Source organism: Puma concolor, chromosome C2, assembly GCF_028749965.1.
Source record: "Puma concolor isolate L17-30 chromosome C2, mPumCon1.1.hap2, whole genome shotgun sequence".
Classification (NCBI taxonomy): Eukaryota; Metazoa; Chordata; class Mammalia; order Carnivora; family Felidae; genus Puma; species Puma concolor.
In genome coordinates, this window is record NC_141675.1 from 87,889,996 (window position 1) to 87,912,167 (window position 22,172).

Sequence of the window (22,172 nt, forward strand, 5' to 3'; positions counted from 1 at the left end):
ATATATATATATATATACACACACACAGACACATGCACACACCATACTTTCCTTATCCATTCATCTATTGATAGACACTTACGTTGCTTCCAAGTCTTGGTTATTGTAAATAATGCTGCAATAAACATAGGGGTGCCTGGTTCAGTTCTACTCCTGTTCTTATACTAGGCAAACTACCATATACTTTCCTCCTTTTCACTGGCTTTAGGAAAACTCGGAGTGACCTTTCAATATACAAGCTTCAAGGGCTAATAGTGTCACCCACAGAGGCGATGTACCCAGTTACAGAGTTTTAAACTCTATCCTGTTTGTTTATTATAAAACCTGAAATACCTTCTCCAGGCAAGATCCAAAATAATTGCATCCTACTCCATAATTCTCCTTCATTCCTATAGTCAAATGTAATCTGCCAGCTTGTGCTGATGATGGAATCCATCCCCATTTGGTCAAGGTTGAGGGATAGTGAGGAAATCTTGTGCCCGTTTAATATGTACAGGCTCACTGTCCAAACCGTCCACCTCAGGCTTTGAAGTCAAATCCAGGTCTGGGGAAGGGAAAGGCTCATATCCAACCTTGTTATCTTTCCTTCGGTAGTACATGCGTGTCAGCACAGTCATTACAAAAGTCTCCAGTATGAGAAGGTGGCAATTCATCACTGCAGTGTAGAGTGAAATATAATGTAGGTTATGCTAAATGGTGGAGGTGGTATCCCCCTAGCAGCCCTGGCATATGAGTTCAGCAACACTTTCTCCAGTTTATCCTCAAACCAAGCCTAGAGATATTAAGTTGTCGTAAATAACGTACCAGATGAATGGTAGAGCCAGAACCAGAACTTGGCTCTCTACCTTCTGCAGTCTGAAGCTAACATTAAACCCTTTTTTGTGTGTGTTGTATCAGTTTGACCTTCTTCCAAACCACAGCCATTCCTCTCCCAGGAGCTAACAATTGAGCTCATGGCTTCCTGGGTCGGCCACCAGGGCTGGCCTCAAGCTTTGGGATTATAGCTCTCCTCTGTGTGGTCAGAAAAGTCACTCTCTCCTGAAAGCCTCACTAGGATTTCTGGGAGATCCATTTCTGAGTATTCTGCATAGAAACCAGGATGGCCCAACCTCTGTTCTAAGGTCCGCTCTTCCCTGGCCCTCCCTTCTCGCCCATCCCAGAATGGGAGAGGAATCCCTGTGTGCTCACCTTGAGACCTGACTTTAGAGGAAAAGGGAGGTGAACAAGCAATCTGCCCACTGTTGGCCAAGACTGAGAAGATGGATGGCTGCAGGGCGGTCAGGATGAGGAGCACCTGTGGACCAGAGGAGAGACAAGGGCAGGCTGGGCCCAGTGGCAGTGGCACTGCGGCCCGCTGGCCCACCGCTGTGCTTGCTCTTCCACTGCGTGCTCGGCTGACCTTTAGATCTGTGCAGTTGCAGAGGGTTGAAACTCACCCGAGTAAAATTTTGTGGCGTTTTGATCTTTAGGCAAATTACAATCTTCTATCCAATATTTTATGAATGTTTGAGACAAGAAACAAGAACTGATTGGGGGTTCGTGTTTATTTCCCCATTTCAGCCACAGATACTAACAAGCACTCGATGGATGAAAAGGATGGATGGTTAGAGGAGACTATTTCCATCTGGCTCAAGTATCTGAGATCCCTGCTCCTAGAATGATGGACAATTAGCCATGAAGGTGCCCTTTGAAAAATCTCTGCCATGCCTGGGGCTGGGCAGCACGGGAAATGGGGAATTAATGTTCAGCGGGTACAGAGTTTCTGTGTGGAAGATGAAAAAGTTCTGGAAATGGATGGTGCTAATAATGACTGCACCACAATGTGAACGTAATTAATGCCACCGAACTGCACATTTAAAAATGGTTAAAATGCCAAATCGTATGTTATGTATATTTTAATACAATAAGAGAAAAAAAAAAAGAAAAAGAATATCTCTGTCCAGAGGCTCCAGCAACACCATTTGCCTTAGTACTTGCCCTCCCTGACTGCACTTTTATGAAATGTCATCTTTTTAAAGACAGACTCAGCATGTCCCACAATAATCACAGGCAGGCTCGGCAATCATAGGGCCTTGACCCTGTGGCGTGACCCTAAGTGCTTCCGGGGCCCAGATCCTTTCTGCCCTTTCAGTCCCTGACTCCATTTCAGGCTCTTCCGGCCTCTCCAATTCTACCTCTTATGTGCCTGGAAATTCACATTTTGCAGGCATCTGCTTAGATCAAATGAGAATTTATGTGAAATCACTCTGTTGACTACAAAGCAGTCACTATGCCTTGGGAGTAGAAGAAGGGCCTAGCAAGGAGACAGAAAGAATGGGGAGAGAAGGAAAACAAGATTGGATTAAAAGTCATTGTATTTATGGGCGCCTGGGTGGCTCAGTCAGTTAAGTGTCTGACTTTGGCTCAGGTCATGATCTCACAGTTTGTGAGTTTGAGCCCCTCGTCTGGCTCTGTGCTGACAGCTCAGAGAATGAGCCTGCTACAGATTCTGTGTCTCCCTCTCTCTCTGCCCCCTCCCCCGCTTGTACTCTGTCTCTCTCAAAAATAAATGAAAAAAAAAAAAACAATAAAAAAATTTAAAGTCATTGTATTTGGTGGAAGTTATCTGGGCTTAAGAGAATGGAAAGTGTAAAAAGTGAACGAATGTGCTTTGCAGAGAATTTTCAGAAGAGGTGTGAAGGTGAAGAGACAATGTAATGAGAAGGAGGGTGGATTTGGGAGTCAGATCTAAGTTTAAATTTTAGCCCCATACATATGTGCCTCGGGGGAAGCCCAATAATATCTCTGGGTCGCGGTTTCCTCCTTTGTAAAATAGAAATAATAATGACTCCAAAGATTGTTGTGCAAATTCAAATGTAATGTACGAAAAGTGCCTAGCATGTGGTGTAGGTAGTTCATAACTATGATAGTGCCGAAGCTAGTGGTGGTGGTGGGTTACAGAGTTTTAGGAAGTATTGGGTAGAAAAGAAAAGAAAAAAGAAAAAGTAGAAGAATTCAAGGTTGGTAATACATCTGTTACAAGTTGAAATGGGTCCCCTAAAATGATATGTTGAAGTCCTAACCCCCAGGACCTCAGAATATGATCTTATTTGGAAAGAGCATCATTGTTCTGGTGTAGTTAGATGTAATCAGTTAAGATGAGGACGTGCTGGAGTAGGGTGGGTCCTTATTCCAATATCCTGTTGTCTTTCTAAGAAGAGGAAAAGAGACACAAGACCCTGACACGTGCCATGTCATAACGGAGGCAAAATCAGTGATGCAGCTGCAAGCCGGGGATTGCTGGTAAAGCACCAGAAGTTAGGAGGCGTCAAGGAAGAATTCTCCCTTGTAGATTTCAGAGGGAACGTGGCCTGGCTGACACGTTGATTTTGGACTTCTAGCCTCCAGAACTATGAGACGATACATTTCTGTTGTTTTAAGCCGCTCAGTTTGTGATATTCTGTTAGGGCAGCGCTAGGAAACTATTACAGCACAGGAAAAGCAAAAACTGGGAAGGGGCAGGGATCCTTTTCCAGATCTCACCGGAAACCTAGGCTTAACAAGATTCCCGGACCCGCTTTTTGCCTTTATTAGTCTCACCTCCTAACCCCAATTCTAGTTACCTGGAACAGAACAAATTTGCCTCCTATATTCTGCTCGCCCAAGTGCAGCTTGGCTTGACGGAAAAGGATGGCCAGGGACCAGAGGGCCAGCAGGGTGGACACACCGAGGAGAGTGTTGATCCACAGAGCTATGCTCTCCTCAGAAATCTGGTGGCAGATCAGAAAGTAGTCAGTGAGGAAGGCAAGTCCTTTTCTCCTTCTATTTCTCCTCTTCCATGGTGGGAAAGGTAATAAAAAATAAATAAAAAGCCCCAAAGCCTTGGCCTATTCCACTCTCCTCTCCCCACCAGAGTCCAAGCCTCTACCTTTTCTATGGCCACACTGTTGCCGGGACTACCCTGTCTGTGGAGCCCTGGATCAGGGGATGTTGGCTCCAGCTATTCCTTTTAGAGCTCAGAGGAACTGAGTCTTAGAGTTTGCTGCCCCTTACTCCTGGCTTACATCTGCTGGGTCATAGATGCCATCAGGGATGAGAAACAGGCCCGCCAGGCTCAGTGTTATCTTGAAGAAGGCATACTGGAATGGGCCCAACATCAGCAGCTGAAGCTTCTTCCTAAAGGAAGAAGAGGGTTGGGAACATGAACCCATAAAGTGTCCACCTCAAGAAGACCTTCCAGCTCCCTCACTGGGATCCTGGGCTGAAGCTTGTCTGTCATAATAGACACCAAAATGGCTAAATGGATGGGGACGTAGGAAGAAGCCAGAATGTCGAGAGCACTGGGAACCTTCTTCTTGCCTCCCACTCATCTGACCAGAATGCTGCCCTTTGAGCAAGGACTATCAGAAAGTTGACCCCAACCTCTTTAACCAAAATGGGCATAAGAGACAAGTAAGTAGCCCAAAGTCCAGTGTGGTAAAGTGTGTGGGCAGCAGTGAGCCTAAGTGATGGAAACTGGAGTTCTCCTTCCTCTGCTCCCCTCACCCCTGGGTGGGTGCCTAATGTGTGGGTGCTGGCTGCGGGATGCCCGCGCTTTCGCCACTGGCTCTGTCCCATACAAACCTGATTCCAAGAGGCTTGAAGCAGGGCTGAGGGAGCCACAGAGACTCTTGTGAGAGTGAAGAGAGAGGCTAACCTGTTCCTCAGTTCTGCCTCTCCCTCCCACCTTACCTGGTGAGCATGAGTGGGGGGCAGCAGGGGCAGCAGCAGCAGCAGGGGCCAGTGTGGACCATCATCGGAGTGTCCTTCAGTGTCCTTATTACTGCCTCCTTCCCACCAAAGCCTTCCACCATGACCAGCATCAGCAGATAAAAGCATACTGAGTAAAACCTGGAGTGGGAGTAGAGGTGAGCTTCACAGAGGGGGAGGTGGCCAGGTAAGGGGATACCCCTTTGCTGCCAAAGACATATAGACTGCAAAGGGTGAAGGAGAGGTGGGGCTCACTGAGGGGGTCCAGTAGGGACCAGGCATTTGGAATGTGTGAGCCAGCAAGAGGGAGAGGACAGGGTCCAGGGGTGGAGGAAGAGGGGAATTTGAGCCTATGTGAACAAAATGGTGACTGAAGATGAAGAGAACCAGAAGTTCAAGAGACCCGGATTAGCACAAGTTGAAAGGGGCTAGACTCATGATCAATTGATTTGCAGGGATTTATGGAAGGGATAGGGGATAAAAGAAGATGCAGACTCTGGAGTCCTGGGTGAGCGGGGAGCAAAAGGGTACCCACCTCAGAGCTGGGGGTGGGGCAGGACACTCACGAAGTTATGGCCATTTCTACAAGCATGAGGGAACGAGGGATCCAGAGACCAAAACAGCAGAACACAGACACGACCTGCTTGAAGGCAAGCAAGAAGCTGGTTGGGGCAAGAAGGGAGTCTTTGTGCTCACCCTCTCAAATTTTTGTGGCAAAAGCTCAAGGAAGCAAAACCCGAACACATGAGGCAGCATTACTCAAAAGTGGCCATCTGGAAGAACAATCAAATCAACTAATTTTTCTTTTTAATTTAGTAGTCAGTTCCTTCTATATCTAGGGTTAGAGACAGCTGGGCACTGTAAGTCAAAATGTCATTTTGAAGACTATCTCATCCCATATCCCCGGAGTAGGAGTAGGCGAGTTCATCCTTGGGAGGAACTGGATCAAGATCCAGCCCTTCCTTTTCAATGCCACATGTTACTAGAGCATCTCTGATGACTCGAGATGGCCCAGGCAGGTGTCATCTGCTAGAAAAGGACCTCAAGGGCTCCATTCTCCGCTCCAGACACACACACACAGACCTTACCACAAGGAAACGGAAGTCTAATCTTATGGCCTAGGAACAAGTCAGAGACCTATACAATGGCTACCAGAGTGGGTTATAAAGGTCTATAATGCAAGGATAGAGTTGAGTTGTCCCCATGGGAAAGAAAATTCTTTGCCTCCCTCCCGTCTGAGGAACCACTGCTTGCCTGTGTAGGAAGGAAGCTTGCTTTTAACAATGATACTGCGGTGGGGAGGTAGTGAGTGGGGCTGCTGGTGGGGTGAGCAGTTTCTCTAGCTGCCTCTGAGAATTCAAAGAGCTCAAGAATTCAAGCTGTGTCCCACTGCCTGTTGACCCAGGCAGGGTGTCCTGACTGCAAATGGAGATCGCATTACAAACCCCCATCCTAAGTGGGTAGAGGCAGGCAACCCTTTGCTGGCTTGAAATGCTGAGTTTAGAGGAATTCCCAGAACGGTTCCTGTCTCTTGTTTAGTCCCTCCCAAAGGGCAGCTACAAGGCCCTCACCGTGGGTGCAGAGCTGCTCCAGAGCAAAGTCCTCCTCTTGATGGGGCAACGGGTGTTCTTGTACAGGTAGACAGCATCCTCCACGAAGATGGTGACCGAGCCCAGGGCAAGCAGAGTCATAATGACTGTGAGGGCAATTTCTGCAGGGCCCAAGGCTAAAGTAGAAAGAGAAGGCAGACTCTTGTTAACTAAAGACCAGGGATGAGGGGCAGGAGGTGTGGGCTTTCTCACTTGGATCTAAATTGCTTTACCATATCTAGAATTATCTGGTCTAGGCTTCCACCCATGCAGAAGAATGGCATTTTCTTAGACCTTAGCATGTAGCTAAAAAGTAGTCATTCTTCTGAATGGATGGGAGACTAGACCAGATGATTCTAGGTATGGTAAGGCTTACCTCAACCAGGATATAGACACCAAACAAGTTTTTACATAACGAGCAAAAATTTTGAATTAGGAGGTTGGCAGGGCCTATTCAACTTTACTACTTCCAGTAAACGGTGTCATGTTAGCAAACATGGACCAATTAACATTATAATTAAAGCAGAATGTAATGAATGGTATATATTTTAGAGCCGTTTAAATTTGATTTCAAAATTATGTCACGAAACTGGGACGTTAGGATGGGAATTTAACAAAAGAGAAATGGATACAAGTAAAGACCCCAAGGACATTTGGCTCGTGTTGGCCTCATAATTAGTCTTAAATGTGGTCCAGTAGCTCTCTTTAGTGTTTCTTGCAGTCATTTGAGGCGTTGTTAAAAATTAGATGTCTGGGGGCACCTGGGTGGCTCAGTCGGTTAAGCGGCCGACTTCGGCTCAGGTCATGATCTCGCGGTCTGTGAGTTCGAGCCCTGCGTCGGGCTCTGTGCTGACAGCTCGGAGCCTGGAGCCTGTTTCCGATTCTGTGTCTCCCTCTCTCTCTGACCCTCCCCCGTTCATACTCTGTCTCTCTCTGTCTCAAAAATAAATGTTAAAAAAATTTTTTTTAAAAATTAGATGTCTGGGGGCGCCTGGGTGGCGCAGTCGGTTAAGCGTCCGACTTCAGCCAGGTCACGATCTCGCGGTCCGTGAGTTCGAGCCCCGCGTCAGGCTCTGGGCTGATGGCTCAGAGCCTGGAGCCTGTTTCCGATTCTGTGTCTCCCTCTCTCTCTGCCCCTCCCCCGTTCATGCTCTGTCTCTCTCTGTCCCAAAAATAAATAAACGTTGAAAAAAAAATTTAAAAAATAAAAAATAATAAAAATTTAAAAAAAAATAAAAAAAAAAATTAGATGTCTGGGTCCCACCCTCAGAGATGCTGCTTTAATAGATCTGGGATGGACCCAGAAATCTGCATTTTCAACAAGCTCACCTGATAATGGTCAGAGAATAACAAACATTTTGACAAACACTGGTGAAACTCCTCCGGCTTCACTTTTGCTAACAGGAAAAACCACTTTCAGCACGATACGTGTTTCTGACTATGTGATTCATCAGGGCAACAATTAGTTTTAAAGAAAGGGTTCTGTCTTTTGGTGACTAAGCCTTGACCCTCATTTATCTTAAGTCTCTTCCCTAGTTGGTTGACCCTCTTTCCCACCACCTGTCTTGATGAGAGGAAGAAGGGGGAAAAGAAGACTGCCAGAGCCCAGTCTGTTGTCCCAGTGCATTGGGAGTAAAGTAGGAGGAAGACATTGGCTGGTCCACCCTATGTTTTGATGACTGAGGTCAGCTCAGAGAGATGAAACCAAAGCAGGGAAGAAGGAGGCCACACCACAGTAAAAGCTTGAGTCGTCATCTGGACCAGCCATGCCTGGTGCCACCACAAGGAGCAACCAGGACAAGGATGAATCTGTCAAAAAATACCACGCTGATCCTGGTTGCTCTTATTTTAGGGCACACGTTTTTCTCTCTGTTGCTTTATCCAGAAGAGGCCCTTCACCTCTGACCACAGTTAGGTCGAATGACCAATCCAGAGGACCTGCATGGGGGAGGCGGCCCTTAGACTCTAGCTCCCGAGCTGGACTTGTAAAGTCAGTAGTAAACTTTTTCTATCACAGGCCATAAAAGACAGGGTTTTGCTATTTTTCTGTCCTCCTACCCAGCCCTTCCTCTACCCACCTCCGCTTAGTCAGGATACTAAGTGACTCAACTAGTGGCTTGACTTTGCTGTTACTGTTTAGCTCTGCTGCCTCTTTCTCAGTTATCTCTCTGGATACTGTTCCAGAAGGCCCTGCAAGGTTTGGACATTAAAAAACTCGTTGCAGTCCTTTACTAAAAAGACTTTACCTTCTCCTCTTCAAAACTTTTAAAATATAAACATCAGAGGATTTTTAAATATGATTTTACCCTTTACAACAAAAATGAGTACTTCAAACACTCATGGAGATACCCATTAAGTCTGTCATATGTCATGATAATTCTAGATAGATTAAAGGGATGTCTTTAAAAATCAAACAGGATTGGGAATGCAAGCTGGTGCAACCACTCTGGAAAACAGTACGGAGGTTCCTCAAAAAACTAAAAATGGAAATACCCTACGACCCAGCAATTGCACTACTAGGCATTTATCCACGGGATACAGGAGTGCTGTTTCGAAGGGACACATGCACCCCCATGTTTATAGCAGCACTATCAACAATAGCCAAAGTATGGAAAGAGCCCAAAGGTCCATCGATGGATGAATGGATAAAGAAGATGTGCTATATATATACAATGGAGTATTATTCGGCAATCAAAAAGAATGAAATCTTGCCATTTGCAACTACGTGGATGGAACTGGAGGGTATTATGCTAAGTGAAATTAGTCAGTCAGAGAAAGACAAAAATCATATAACTTCACACATATAAGGACTTTAAGAGACAAAACAGATGAACATAAGGGAAGAGAAACAAAAATAGTATAAAAACAGGGAGGGGGACAAAACAGAAGAGACTCATAAATATGGAGAACAAACTGAGGGCCACTGGAGGGGTTGTGGAAGGGGGATGGGCTAAATGGGTAAGGGGCACTAAGGAATCTACTCCTGAAATCATTGTTGCACTATATGCTAACGAATTTGGATGTAAGTTAAAAAAAAAAAAAAAAAAAGAAACAAAAAAAAAAATCAAACAGGAAAAATTGAGAGAAAAAAAAGAGAGAGAATTGTATTTTCATGAAGATTTTGGAGAGGGAAAACCTTCTTAAGCTTAGGAGTAATCTGAGAAATCACAAAGAGAATGATGGTCAAATTTAATATAAAGTGTGTAAACTTCTTTCTAAATGTTTAAAAGAAATAGACAGCAAACAGACTGAGGGAAAAAGCTTTTTAATAAATGTGTACTCAAGTTTAAGATCTTTATTAGATAAAGAGAACTGATAACAAAAACAGGACACTTGCAAATAAATGGAAAAAGATATTAACACAGTTCAGGACATGTGGGAAAAGAGTCAATCTGCTTAGTCGTCAGATAAGAGCAAAATAACTGTGATATATTATTTTTGTTCTATTAAAAGATAATGTTTATAATATATTGACTAATAGCCCCAAGTTATAAACAACTCAAGTGCCCAACAATATTGGAATTATTAAATAAAGTACCTAACTGAATATTAATTATCAAGGTCTGAAAAATTTGTGCCATAAAAAAAATCTTTGTAAAGAATATGTAATAATTCTTGAGAAGAGTAATAACTTATTAACACTCAAAAAAAAAAACAAAAAAAAATGCATTAACAGACCCCACATATATGGTTATCTGATTTACGACAAAATTTCCACTACAATTCATGGGGAAAAGAGTGGGTTTTTTTTGAGAAAGAATTCTGGGTTATCTGGATATCCTTTGGGGGATAAAAAAGAACACTGACTGCTCTTTCATATCATACAAAAACACCTAAATGTGATAGTTAAAACAATAAAGTTTTTAGAGGAAAACAGAGACGTAATCTTCATGACTTTGAGCTAGGCAAAGATCTTTTAAAATAGGACACAAAAGCACTACCCATAAGTTTAAAAATCGATAAATTGGACTTTCTTAAAATTAAACATTTTTATTTGTCGAAAGAAACCATTAGGAGAATGAAAAGACAATCTCAGACTGAGGGAAGCTACTTGCAATACAGATATCCAACAAAAGACTTGTATCTGTAATATATAAAGAATTCCTATCAGTAAGAAAAAGACAACACAATGTTTTTAAATGAAGAAAAAAAAAAAAAGACCTAAACAGTTACTTCACGAAAAAAAGTACCTCAATGTTTGAGAAGCATAAAAGGCGCTAAATGTCAACAGTCATCAGGGTAATACAAATGCGAGATGCCATTATATACCCACCAACAGGGCTAAAATTAAAAGGACTCATGATTCCAAGTGCTGATGAGGATAAGGAAAAAATGGAACTCTCATATATTTCAGCTGGGAGTGGCACAATGACTTTGGAAAGCAGTTGGTAGTATGCCTTTAAGCTAAACATACATCTACCCTATGACACAGAAATTCCACTTCTGGACACCTATTCAATAGAAATGAGTGCTTATAATCACCAGAAGAATGCTCAGAGCAGCATTATTCATAATGGCCCAAACTGGAAATAGCTCATATTGATTCAACAAGAATACAAATAAATACAGTTGATCCTTGAACAACGCACAGTTGAAAATCTGCGTATAATTTTTGCCTTCCCCAAAACTTAACTACTAATAGCCTACGGTTGACCAGAAGCCTTACTGATAACATAGTTAATTAACACTTATTTTGTATGTTATGTGTGTTACATTCTGTATTCTTACAATAAAGTAACCTAGAGAAAAGAAAATGTTATGAAGAAAATCATAAGGAAGAAAAAATATATATGCACTACTATACATACATTTATTGAAAAAAATACTCATAAGGGCGCCCGGGTGGCTCAGTTGGTTAAGCATCCTACTCTTGGTTTCGGCTCAGGTCATGATCTCATGGTTCTTAAGTTTGAGCCCCACATCGGGCTCTGCGCTGACAGTGCAGGGCCTGCTTGGGATTCTCTCTCTCTCTTTCTCTCTCTCTCTCCCTCCCTCTTTACCCCTCCCTGGCTCTCTATCTCTCTCTCTCTCTCAAAATAAATAAACTTAAAAAGAAAAAATCCTTGTGTTAAGTGCACCCATGCAGTTCAAACTCATGTTGTTCAAAGGTCAATTGTAAATTGTGATTCATTCCCATAATAGAATATCACACAGCAATTAAAAAGAATAAACAGGCAACAGAATGGATCAATCTTAAAAACATAATGGTGAGGGAAGGAAGCCAGACACAAGAGTACATACTGTTTGATAAACTGTCTGTTTATATAAATTGAGGAATAGGGAAAAATGATCCATAGAGGAGGTAGAGGTTAGAATAGTGGTCTCAGGCGGGCGCCTGGGTGGCTCAGTCGGCTGTGTCCAACTTTAGCTTAGGTCATGATCTCGCTGTTCGTGAGTTCTAACCCTGCACTGGGCTCTGTGCTGACAGCTCAGACCCTGAGCCTGCTTTGGATTCTGTGTCTCCCTCTCTCTCTGCCCCTCCCCAAGTAGTGCTCTGTCTCTCTCTCTCAAAGATAAAATCATTTTTAAAAAATTAAAAAGAAAAAAGAATAGTGGTATTAGAAGGCATATGAACTAAGGAGGGAGCACGAAAGACCCTACTGGATGCTGGAAGGTTCCATTTTCTTGACCGAGATGCTGGTTTCACAGATTTACACATAAGTAAAAATGCATCATATTACATACTTGAGATCATTATCCTTTACTATATGTAACTTATACCTAAAAAAATCTTATGTCAGCAAAGAAGATTGCAAAATTAGCCCAGTAAAATTATAACCATGTTTGGGGAGAGAAAGGTAGAAAAGAGTTGGAAGAAAGAGTGGGGCACTAATATCTTTATCTCACAAAATGGAAAACCAAGAAATACTGCCCTGGTTGGCAGAATAAGAAATAAACTAAATGGATAGTAAATCTATAAAGATAACCAACCAAAAATATTAACATAATTGTATGGAGAGAATGGGAGAAGTTCCGTGCTGTGTGTGCTGAAGCCTTATGTATCGTAGAGGCAGCCACAGATGATGCCCAAAATTGATCCTCCGGGAAACAATGGTGTGCACATATGGGTGATCGGAAGGTAACTACCAGAAGAACCATTAGCTAAAAAAGGAGGAAGACTAGAAATGAGAATGGATAGAGCAGAGAACTGATTGATTTGCATTAGCAGCTCTTGTGTATTATTAGAAATTTTAACCATGTTCACATACTACATTGATAAAATAAAAACATTAAAAAATCATTTCACAGAAAAATGCCTAGAAATATTAAAAGAAAATACTAAATATGCTGTCTTTGGGTGACAAGAATAGGTGATTTTTCCCTTCTTTTCTATCGTTTTCAATTATTCAATAACAAATCTGTATTTTATTTTATTTTATTTTATTTTATTTTATTTTTTTTTTTTAAATTTTTTTTTTTTTTCAACGTTTATTTATTTTTGGGACAGAGAGAGACAGAGCATGAACGGGGGAGGGGCAGAGAGAGAGGGAGACACAGAATCGGAAACAGGCTCCAGGCTCCGAGCCATCAGCCCAGAGCCTGACGCGGGGCTCGAACTCACGGACTGCGAGATCGTGACCTGGCTGAAGTCGGACGCTTAACCGACTGCGCCACCCAGGCGCCCCACAAATCTGTATTTTATAACAAAACTATGTTTTTTTAAAAGGGCACATTTTGTCAAATATATAATAATGTGAAAAAACTCATATGATGTCATGCTTCTAAAAACAGGACATAAGATTGGAGGTATGGCATGATTTCAACTAATGCTAAATAAAAGCATGGAAAAAGGAACTAACACTGGGGGGGCCTGGGTGGCGCAGCTGGTTAAGTGGCCAACCTTGGCTCAGGTCATGACCTCACTGTTCCTCCAGCCCCATGTGGGGCTCCGTGCTGACAGTTCCAACAGAGCCTGGAGCCTGCTTTGGATTCTGTGTCTCCCTCTCTCTCTTTCCTTCCCCCGCTTGTGATCTCTCTCTCTATCTCTTTCACAAAAATAAATAAAACATTAAAAAAAAAAAGGGGGGGGTAACTAACACCAAGGTATTTGCAGTGCCTGTCTCTGAGTGGTGGGAGTATAGATGGCTCTTCCTCCTTCTACTTTTCTGGATTTTCAGATTTACTGAATCTGAATTATTTTTTACAACGGAAATATTTATGTTAAAAAAAAAATACTCACAAAAGATAAAGTCCAGATAGGCTGATACCAAAATTAATTCAGTAGATTTCTAAAAACTCATGTCCGTTGTTGGAAAGGTAAGTCACTGCTGGAGGTCGCTCAGGGCCTGAGTTCCCCACCCCTCCTTGACCTTGTCCTCACCAGCTCGGGGAGAGCCCTTTCAAAAGCCATTCAAGGCCAAAGCCCTTCCCAGTCTTCACTGTCTTCTTCTTCTTCTTCTTTTTTTTTTTTTTGTTTATTTATTTTTGAGAGACAGACAGAGACAGAGACAGATAATACACTAGGGAGGTGCAGAGAGAAGGGGAGACACAAATTCCAAAGCAGGCTCCAGGCTCTGAACTGTCAGCACAGACCCTGAAGCAGAGCTCAAACTCAGGAATCTGGCCACGAACCATGGTCATAAATGAGACCATGACCTGAGCCGAAGTCAGCCCTTAACCACTTGAGCCACCCTGATGCACCGCCCGCCCCCCAACCACTTTTTTTTTTTTTTAATTTTCCCAGTCTTAACTGTCTTGACTGCTCCCTCCTCCTTGAAAATTTGCCCCACCTTGACGCCCAGAACCACGGTCCCGCTTCCTGACCTCTGTCCCTAGGTCTCGGGCACTGATCCCTCATCCTCTCCCACACCCTGTGTTTTCCAATCTCAAACACCAGCTCAACTCTTCTCTGTTTATTGAGGTTTGGGATTTCCCTACCCCTCCTTCAGCCTCCCGATAGCCATAGAAGCTGTGCTCACCTCCAGAACTTGGTAGCACTTGGTTTCTGCCCATTCAGCTTTTCTCCCTGAATTGCCAGTGGCTGGCTTCTCCTCCATGAGCTCTCCGCTCAAATGCCCCTTCTCAGCCAGCCTTCTCTGAGCCTGCTATTGTCCCCATCTGCCTCTCACGGTGAAGTTATTTACATATTTATTTACTTGCCTATTTTCTGCTGCCTTCTCCTGCGCCCCTCCCCCAACTGTGTAAACTCCAAGAAGGCAGGGACTTTGTCAAGCTTGTTTGTTCTCTGTTCCATCTCTAAGTGCCTGGAACAGCAACTGTGGCTATTTGTTGAATGAAAGAAATAACCCCATGAGAATTCCTATGGATCATCCCCATTTTATAGCCTTTTCCAGGAAACCAGGCTTAGAGAGTCAAGCACCTTGGCCATGGTCACACAACCTGGAAGTTATGGGGCTGGGATTTCAATCCAGGGGTTTCTGGCTAGGCCCACATTGACTCTTGGTGTGTGTTCACATGACTATGGGAAGGAATGTGGAGTGCTATAAATAATCAAATGTAACCCTAAAAAGTTGTTTCAGTTTATGAAGGTGGGTTGGGGGCATATTCTGACTGTTCAGTACCCAAATGCTTTTGCAATCTCTTCTAACTGCTGGCTTTGGCACTTTATATTCTTTCTCATACTTGTGCCATGTGCAGGCTCTTGTATCCACTGCCGCAGCACAAAAGCTAAGAAAGAGAGCTCCTGCTCTCCATGAAACTCATATATCTTCTTTGAAGATCGTCTCCGATCTTATTTTTTCACATCTTAACAGATATTATGGGACAAAACTGTTCTATGGCCAAAGGATTTGTGGAAATGCCTTAAACAAAATTAAACCTGTTTCTTCCCATACTCAACTTTTTAATCTGATTTACACTGTTAATTTCCTACTGGAGGTTATAGAATACAGATTTTACAAAACTTATTTTTGTAGATTCTGTGTTCATGAAGCACTACTTGAGATTAGTCCTCCAAGGGACACACTGTGGGAAATGCTTGTCTAACTGGCCATTTTGAATACAATTATACCTTTAGCAACTAGCAAATGTCCCACTGTCTCTGAAATAGTGAAGATTACTTTTTTTTTTTAAATAATGAAAACGATATAAGGACATTAAAATTTTGGAAGAGTATGATCCATAATTCCAGCTAGTTCCTAACCAAAAGTTATTTTCATCTTTGCATTTTGTTTTCATGGAAGTTAAGAACACAGTCTCTGGAATCAGAGTTCAGAGAAAAATTCCACTTACTACTTGCTCTTGACCTTGGACAGGTTATTCATTCTCTCATTAACCTCTTAGCACAGCACCTGGCATGTAGTATTTGTTCAATAAAAAGTAGCTTTAAAAAACACCCTGGTTAAAGTGCATACATATTATATTACTACAATAGTATAATTTTATAGTATAATAAAATTTTATACTTTTAAAACGAACACCTCATCACAGCCTGTCAAAAATGATTTTTTATAAATTAAAATAATTTAATAAATTACAAAAATTTCAAAAATAAAGAGAATAGAGCAAACATGAATATACCCATAACCCATTTTAAAGAGTGTTACAATATTGCCAATTTTGCCTCAAAAGTTATTTTTAGAAAAAAAAACATTACAGATGTATCTGAAGGCCCCTGTACACACCCCCCTGGATCATTTTCCCTTCCATACCTCACCTCTCAGAGCTAACTACTGTTCTGAAATTAGTGTATATCTTTTTCATTTACGTTTTAGTTTTTCACAACATATGTGCATATTCAACATACTATATTGCTTTGTATTTAAAAAAATCTGTATGGCGGTGCCTGGGTGGTTCAGTTGATTAAGCTTCCCACTCTTGATCTCAGCTCAGGTCTTGATCTCAGAGTTGTGAGTTCAAGCTCTGTGTTGGGCTCCACACTGGGTGTGAAACCCACTTAATAAATAAATAAATAAATTAATTAATTAATTAATAAAAAATCTATATAAATGGCATCATCCTGCAAAATGCTTTTTTCCACACAACATTATTTTCATGATATTATTCTCATATGATAAACAAATGCTTCAATATGTACTCTTGGACATGTCTCCTTAGCACATATAGGAGAGTTCCCTTATTTTATTTATTTATTTATTTATTTATTTATTTATTTATTATTTTTAGAGAGAGAGACAGAGAGAGAGAGAGTGAGCCAGGGAGAGGGGCAAAGGGAAATAGAATTCCAAACAGGCTCCATACTCAAGGCAGAGCCCAATGCAGGGCTTGATCCGAAGACCCTGGGATCATGACCTGAGCTGAAATCAAGAGTGGGATGCTCAACAGACTGAGCCATGCAGGTGCCCCTAGGACAGTTCCTTTATGCATACATCTAAAATCAGAATTTCTGGGCTGGAGGAGATGAGCATCTTCAGTGCTCTAGAGAGCGAATCAGTCTCCACAGTGGTTGTCCCCATTATACTCCCACCAGCGGCCCACGAGTGCTCACTGTTACCTCAAATTCATTGTAGTCAAATGACGTGCCATTGTTTAATTCAGGGCTCCTTAAATCCTAACAAAATAGAATATCTTTTTGTATATTTATTGGTCATTAGTGTTTCTTCCGCTATGAACTATCTGTTCACATATTTTACACAACTTTTATTGGGTAATTTTTCTTATACTGACTACTTATCCCTTGTTGGTTAGGGCTTGAAAATATCTTCTCCCAGTCTATGGTTTGGCTTTTAGCATTGTTTATAGTGTTTATAGTTATATAGAAGTTTGTTTGTTTATTTGTTTATGTAGCCAATCTCCATGATCATTTGTGCTTTTTTGTGTTTTATTTAAGAAATTCTCTACTCCCGATCATAAAGATACCTTTCTGTACTTTCTTTTGTAAAAAAGTTTGCATTTTACATTTAGGTATTTAAGCCGTGTGATTGAAGATACTTTGGAGCTATATTGCAATAGGGACAGATACATAGTCCAGGTGACTTCCTGAAGAGTCCATTCTGTCCGCTGAGGTGTGTAATGTCCTGTCATAGAGCACATTCCCCAGTGGGCTCTCTTTCTGGGCATTCTGTTCTGTTCCATTTTCCACTTGTTTGGACCCTTGCACTTACTGCCTCATGGCTTAGTCTTCTTGTAAACCTTAATCCCTGGGAGGGCAGGTACGCTCCTCGCATTTTTTCAAAATTGTCTTGGCTTTTCTTGGCCCTTCACTCTTTCACACAAATGTTTGGATCAGCCCATTAAAAAAAAAATCCTGTAGGGATTACAATTGCAATCATATCACAGGCATTTCAAAAACAGATTTTTGGGGGCACCTGGGTGGCTCATTCGGTTAAGCGTCCAACTTCGTCTCAGGTCATGATCTCACAGCTCGTGAGTTTGTGCCCCCCATCAGGCTCTGTGCTGACAGCTCGGAGCCTGGAGCCTGCTTCAGATTCCGTGTCCCCCGCCTCCTCCCCTGCTTGTGTTCTCTCTCTCTCTCTCTCTCAAAAATAAATGAATAAACATTAAAAAAACCCAGATTACTGAAAGGTTCCACAGTTCTTCCAAAATAGCTTTTTCTTAAATGGCATTGAATTTAAGGAGCAACGGTTTACTAACAGAGGAGGAAGGGTTCTTGCCACATCCTCAGTGGGTGCCTCTTCCTGGCTTCCTGACTCTCAGTGTCATGTCATCACCCTGCCCAGCTCCCCAGGTCTCTTTTTCCTTCACTTCCGTCACGGTCTCTTTTTCCTTCGCTCACCTTGTATCGGTATTGACCAGATTGCCTGCTCTTTCTTTAGATAACCTTTGTCTTCCAAACTTCCCTTCCTTTCCCTGACACCGTTCTGGCTCAGACTCTTGTTCCTCATGCTGGGCTGGGGCAATAACCTCCAATTTATGCCCCTGCTTCTCAAGGCTCTTCTTCCCTGAAGTCCATCCTGATTACTGATTAATTACCTTGAAGCACTCTCTAGCCTCTCCCAGTCTAGAGCCCTCACCGGCTCCTTCTCTCCACAGGATAAAGTACAACTTCTCTGCCTGCCGCTCATCAGGCCCCACCTCACCTGTCCAGCCCTCTCAGTTGTCCTCTGCCTCCTCACCAGCGACCTGGAATCCTGCCAGATCAAGCTCCTCCGTGTGTGGAGAATCTGCCTGCTCATTCTGCCTCCACCACCACCTCAGCAGTGCCCACTGCCTGCTCTCCACGCTCCAGTTTGCTTACCCGTTCCGACATTCCACGCCCCCCCCCCCCAAACAGGCAGCTCGCAAGACTACCGGACCCAGTATGGTCTCCCTACTTTGAACATCCTTGGTGCTCCCATTCGCACATTCCGCGGCAAAGCCAGGTGAGATCGATTTTTACTGTGTGAGGCAGGGTTTCTCAACCTCAGCGCTATTGACACTTTGGCCAAGACAACTCCTTGTTGTGGGGGGCTTTCCTTTGTATTCAGGGCAGCATCCTTGGCCTCTCCCCACCAGGTGCCAATAGCACCCTCTAGCTGTGGCAAATGAACTGTCTCTAGACATTGCGAGAAGTTCCCTGGGGGACAAAATTGCCTCTGGTTGACAACTGCTCATCTAAGGGAAGAGCTGCACTCTGAACAAGAGGTTCCTGGAGCCGGATGCAGCAGCTACCTACTGGCACAAACCCCACAGCAGCTGCAGAGCCTCTCTGGACACCCCGGCAGTTGTCATTTGCTCTGAAACAAGGCTGAGCTTTGTCCAAGCACATGCCCGTGTCTGCCTTCTGATCCACACTGACCACATCCTGTTGTTCGGAAAGTCTATGCACTGAGGTGACGACATCAAGAAGGAGGCTGGGGAAAAAACAGTAAGGATTCCATAGAGACACAGACTCCTATTCATGAAAGTCTGAGAGGTGGTTAATCATGCCGTAGGAAGACAAAATAAAATATGGACGGGAGCCACATTTGCTATAACGGTGCTAGGGTCATCTGGTTGTCATATTTTAGGTGGCCAGGAAATAAATGGCTTTTCACATTCAAAAGCGATTCAGTATAAGATCTAGTTGTCCAACACCGTCAGAGTATTTGTACAGGTTCCCCTAAGTGTTAAGAACATTATTCATAATAACCACCCCTCTAGAATGATGCAGACCCTTTCCCAAAGCGGCTCTTATACAGTCCCCTAGGGGATTTGTTGGGTCTTGCATCATTTAGGCACCATCTCGATTCCCTGGATGGCTCTGGGATTTGAAAAACGCTCCAAGCCAGCGTCCCCAACTTGAATGAGCTTTGAGGTTGGGGTTTGTGGGAGGCCCAACATGCAGCTGTATCTCCCTGGCTAGGTGGTCATGCCCTTCTTTTGGCCTATTGGCTCCTTAAGGGGTTGTTCTTCCCCAAGGCCTTAACCACGATATGTAGATACTCTCCAGGCTGGCCAGCTCAGGACCACCTGTCTTCAGCTTCCCTCAGCTGTCCCAGCTTCCTGCCGGGGTGCTCATGTCCTCCTTTCGGTTCTCTCTGGGGAGGGGCCTTGACTTACCTCTCAGAAGTTGGGCAGCAGTGGGAGCGAGAGAGAAGCAGGCAGAGGGGATGCTGAAATTAGTTTTCAGCACCTCCAGAAGATCTGCCGTGTACCTGTAGAGACACCAACCTACATTCAGAATATGAGGATTGGGGAGGTGGGGAGGGACCAGAAGGAACATCAATTATTTCACACTCCCTCAAACACTCCTGAGTTTGGGCTGCTTGTACATTTCCCCTTGGCGCCCTGATTCTTAGAGGAAATTGGCCCAGGCTAGTGTGTAAGGCAGGTGCCGCCTAGGCCAGGGGCAGGATTGGCCTAGGTGCCCAAAGGGCCCACAGTTCACTCTCTTCACTTCCACTGGGGCAGCAGTCCAGTGGCTGACAATAGAGAAAGGGCAGAGTCTCACAGAAAGAGTGGACCCTTAGCACCAGGGGTGAGTCCACAGCTGGATGGGGCTCTGTGCATGCCCTTCACAGCCCCTACCTCTGAGACTTTTCTCTTCCCAGTCGAGGGACAAAACCAAGGCTCTGAAAGATCACACACTGGCCCAAACCCACAGGACCTTGGAGACAGCCAAACCATTATTAGTCTGCCTCATTCTGTGTCCTGGGAGCCAAAGGACCTAAGAGGGAGGGAGGGACAGTCCAATGAGATAGGGGCCTCCACGGCTTAGCAACTGGCTCCTGGCTCTGGGCCTGCTGCCCTCACTCACCTGGGGTCAAGTTTTATCTGAGTCCTGTCTGGCTCCATCGTCTTCTCCCCCTGTCTGGCTTTCCAGCAGGCACTGAGGGGCAAGAAGGGGCAGGAAGGTGGGGGCCCTGAAGGAGGCGGCTCCCGCTGGTTCTGCTGCCTGCTGGACTCTCTCAGAGGACCTGGGCCACGTGTAGGTGGAGTGACAGAGTCTTCGTCTCTGACTCCCTTTACTCGGGCTTTCCGTGCCGCAAATCCCTAGAACCTATCTCAGAGTTCACCCTGGAGGAATTTGATCCTTTTGACTGGCTAAGTTTCCCTCCCCGCCCCCCCCTCGTTCCTGACTCCTCCCTCTCTCTAGGTGTGGTCCTTCCTTCCTCCCTCCCACAGATCCCTTTAGCCACCCTTTGCTGCCTACCAACCCTCATCCTACACCTCCTCTAAGGAGTCTTCTAGGGTGATGATAGGAGTAAAGTTCTGTATCCTCCCTGCAATACTACTGGTCGGCAGCCCCCTTTCTCCCAGGACCTGTCTGGAACTCAGTCTCTGGTCCCCTAGAGATGGGAGAGTCAGGGCCAATTCCGGGACTGTGCTGTGCTGGCACCGTTGGCCTGGCAGGCAGAAGGAAGGATGAGCTGGAAAAGCCAGACGAGGCCCATGTGGGTTTCCCAAAGCTCAGCCCAGCTCATGTTGACGATGGGTGTATTCGGCCAAACAGCAGCCCAAGATGCAGCAAAGGTACAGAGGCAGAGTTGCTGAGTTAGATTTCTGAGAAATTTGATACATTCTGAAAAGCTGTGCCAAATGATATGTTTTCTGAACTATTGTATTGATTAGAGAACTATGTTCTCTTCCCTCTCCAAGTAGATTTAAAAGTATTTGAATCCAAGCATAGTACCCTTAGGTTCCCCGAATAGGGTCTAATACATCCTAAGTGCTCTTTAGAACTGCTTACATGACTGGGGAGCCTGGGTGGCTCAGTGGTTAAGCGTCTGACTTCAGCTCAGGTCATGATCTCATGGTTTGTGAGTTTGAGCCCTGCGTCGGGCTCTGTGCTGACACCTCGGAGCCTGGAGCCTGTATGTGTGTCTCTCTCTCTGCCCCTCCCCTGCTTGCTGTCTCTCAAAAATAAATAAACATTAAAAAAAAAAAAAGAACAGAACTGCTTACATGACTGATGAAATAATAAAAACACAACAACAGCAGCAGCAAATGTTTACTGAGAATTTGGGGTGCACCAGGCGCTGGAGAAAATGCAGTATGTTCCTTATCTCACTGCAACTTTACAACCAGTCTTGTAAAGTAAGTACTGTCTTTATTCACATTTTACAGATGAAGAAACGGAGGCTCAGAGAAGTTATGACATCAGGTTGGATGGAGAGCCATGGGAGTGTAGAGAGAGGCAGAAGGGACCTAGACTAGGAGCTCCGTTGAGGTTCAGGTAAGAAAAGGGCCCATGAGAGGGTCAAGAGAGTTGATTCCGGGATGGGGAGGAGATACAATCAGAGGAAGCAGTCAGTGATGTGGTGTGAAAAGGACACCCACTCCTGTCCCCACACACCTAAAAATATCCCCCAAGGGTCAAGCGCAGTTCTCTCCCTCTTTCGCTCTCCTCCTAAAGTACAACTCTTGGGACAGGACAGTGTAGTCTCGGACACTCGGTTGCCTTCTGAGGTGGAGGCAAGGGCACAGCAAGGAAAACAAAGGCATTGACCTGGAGAGGGTCACTTGCCTTGGTTCCACCCTGACAAAGCCAAGAGACAGGGCTGACTCAGCTTC

At 44.1% G+C, this 22,172-nt stretch overlaps 1 protein-coding gene across 1 annotated transcript; it reads right to left on the bottom strand.

The window, feature by feature from the left end:
• Nucleotides 1–275: 275 nt before the first annotated feature.
• Nucleotides 276–20,663, bottom strand: SLC51A (solute carrier family 51 member A). Its single transcript, XM_025913838.2, has 9 exons — nucleotides 20,416–20,663; nucleotides 19,719–19,813; nucleotides 6,300–6,454; nucleotides 5,295–5,368; nucleotides 4,711–4,869; nucleotides 4,044–4,155; nucleotides 3,603–3,749; nucleotides 1,189–1,294; nucleotides 276–655 (listed from the first exon to the last, which is right to left on the bottom strand). The coding sequence occupies exons 1-9, from the start codon at nucleotides 20,451–20,453 to the stop codon at nucleotides 447–449; spliced, it is 1,095 nt and encodes a 364-aa protein (XP_025769623.1). The 5' UTR covers nucleotides 20,454–20,663; the 3' UTR covers nucleotides 276–446.
• Between the last annotated feature and the right edge of the window lie 1,509 nt (nucleotides 20,664–22,172).

Bases quoted from the DNA above. Each gene is read 5' to 3' on its own strand.
- SLC51A (XM_025913838.2), bottom strand. From the start codon at position 20,453: ATGGAGCCAGACAGGACTCAGATAAAACTTGACCCCAG. The intron at 3,750-4,043 runs GTAAGCCAGGAG...ATCTGCCACCAG, and splicing joins GCATCTATGACCCAGCAGAT to ATTTCTGAGGAGAGCATAGC. The intron at 1,295-3,602 runs GTAACTAGAATT...TCTGGTCCACAG, and splicing joins GCAAATTTGTTCTGTTCCAG to GTGCTCCTCATCCTGACCGC.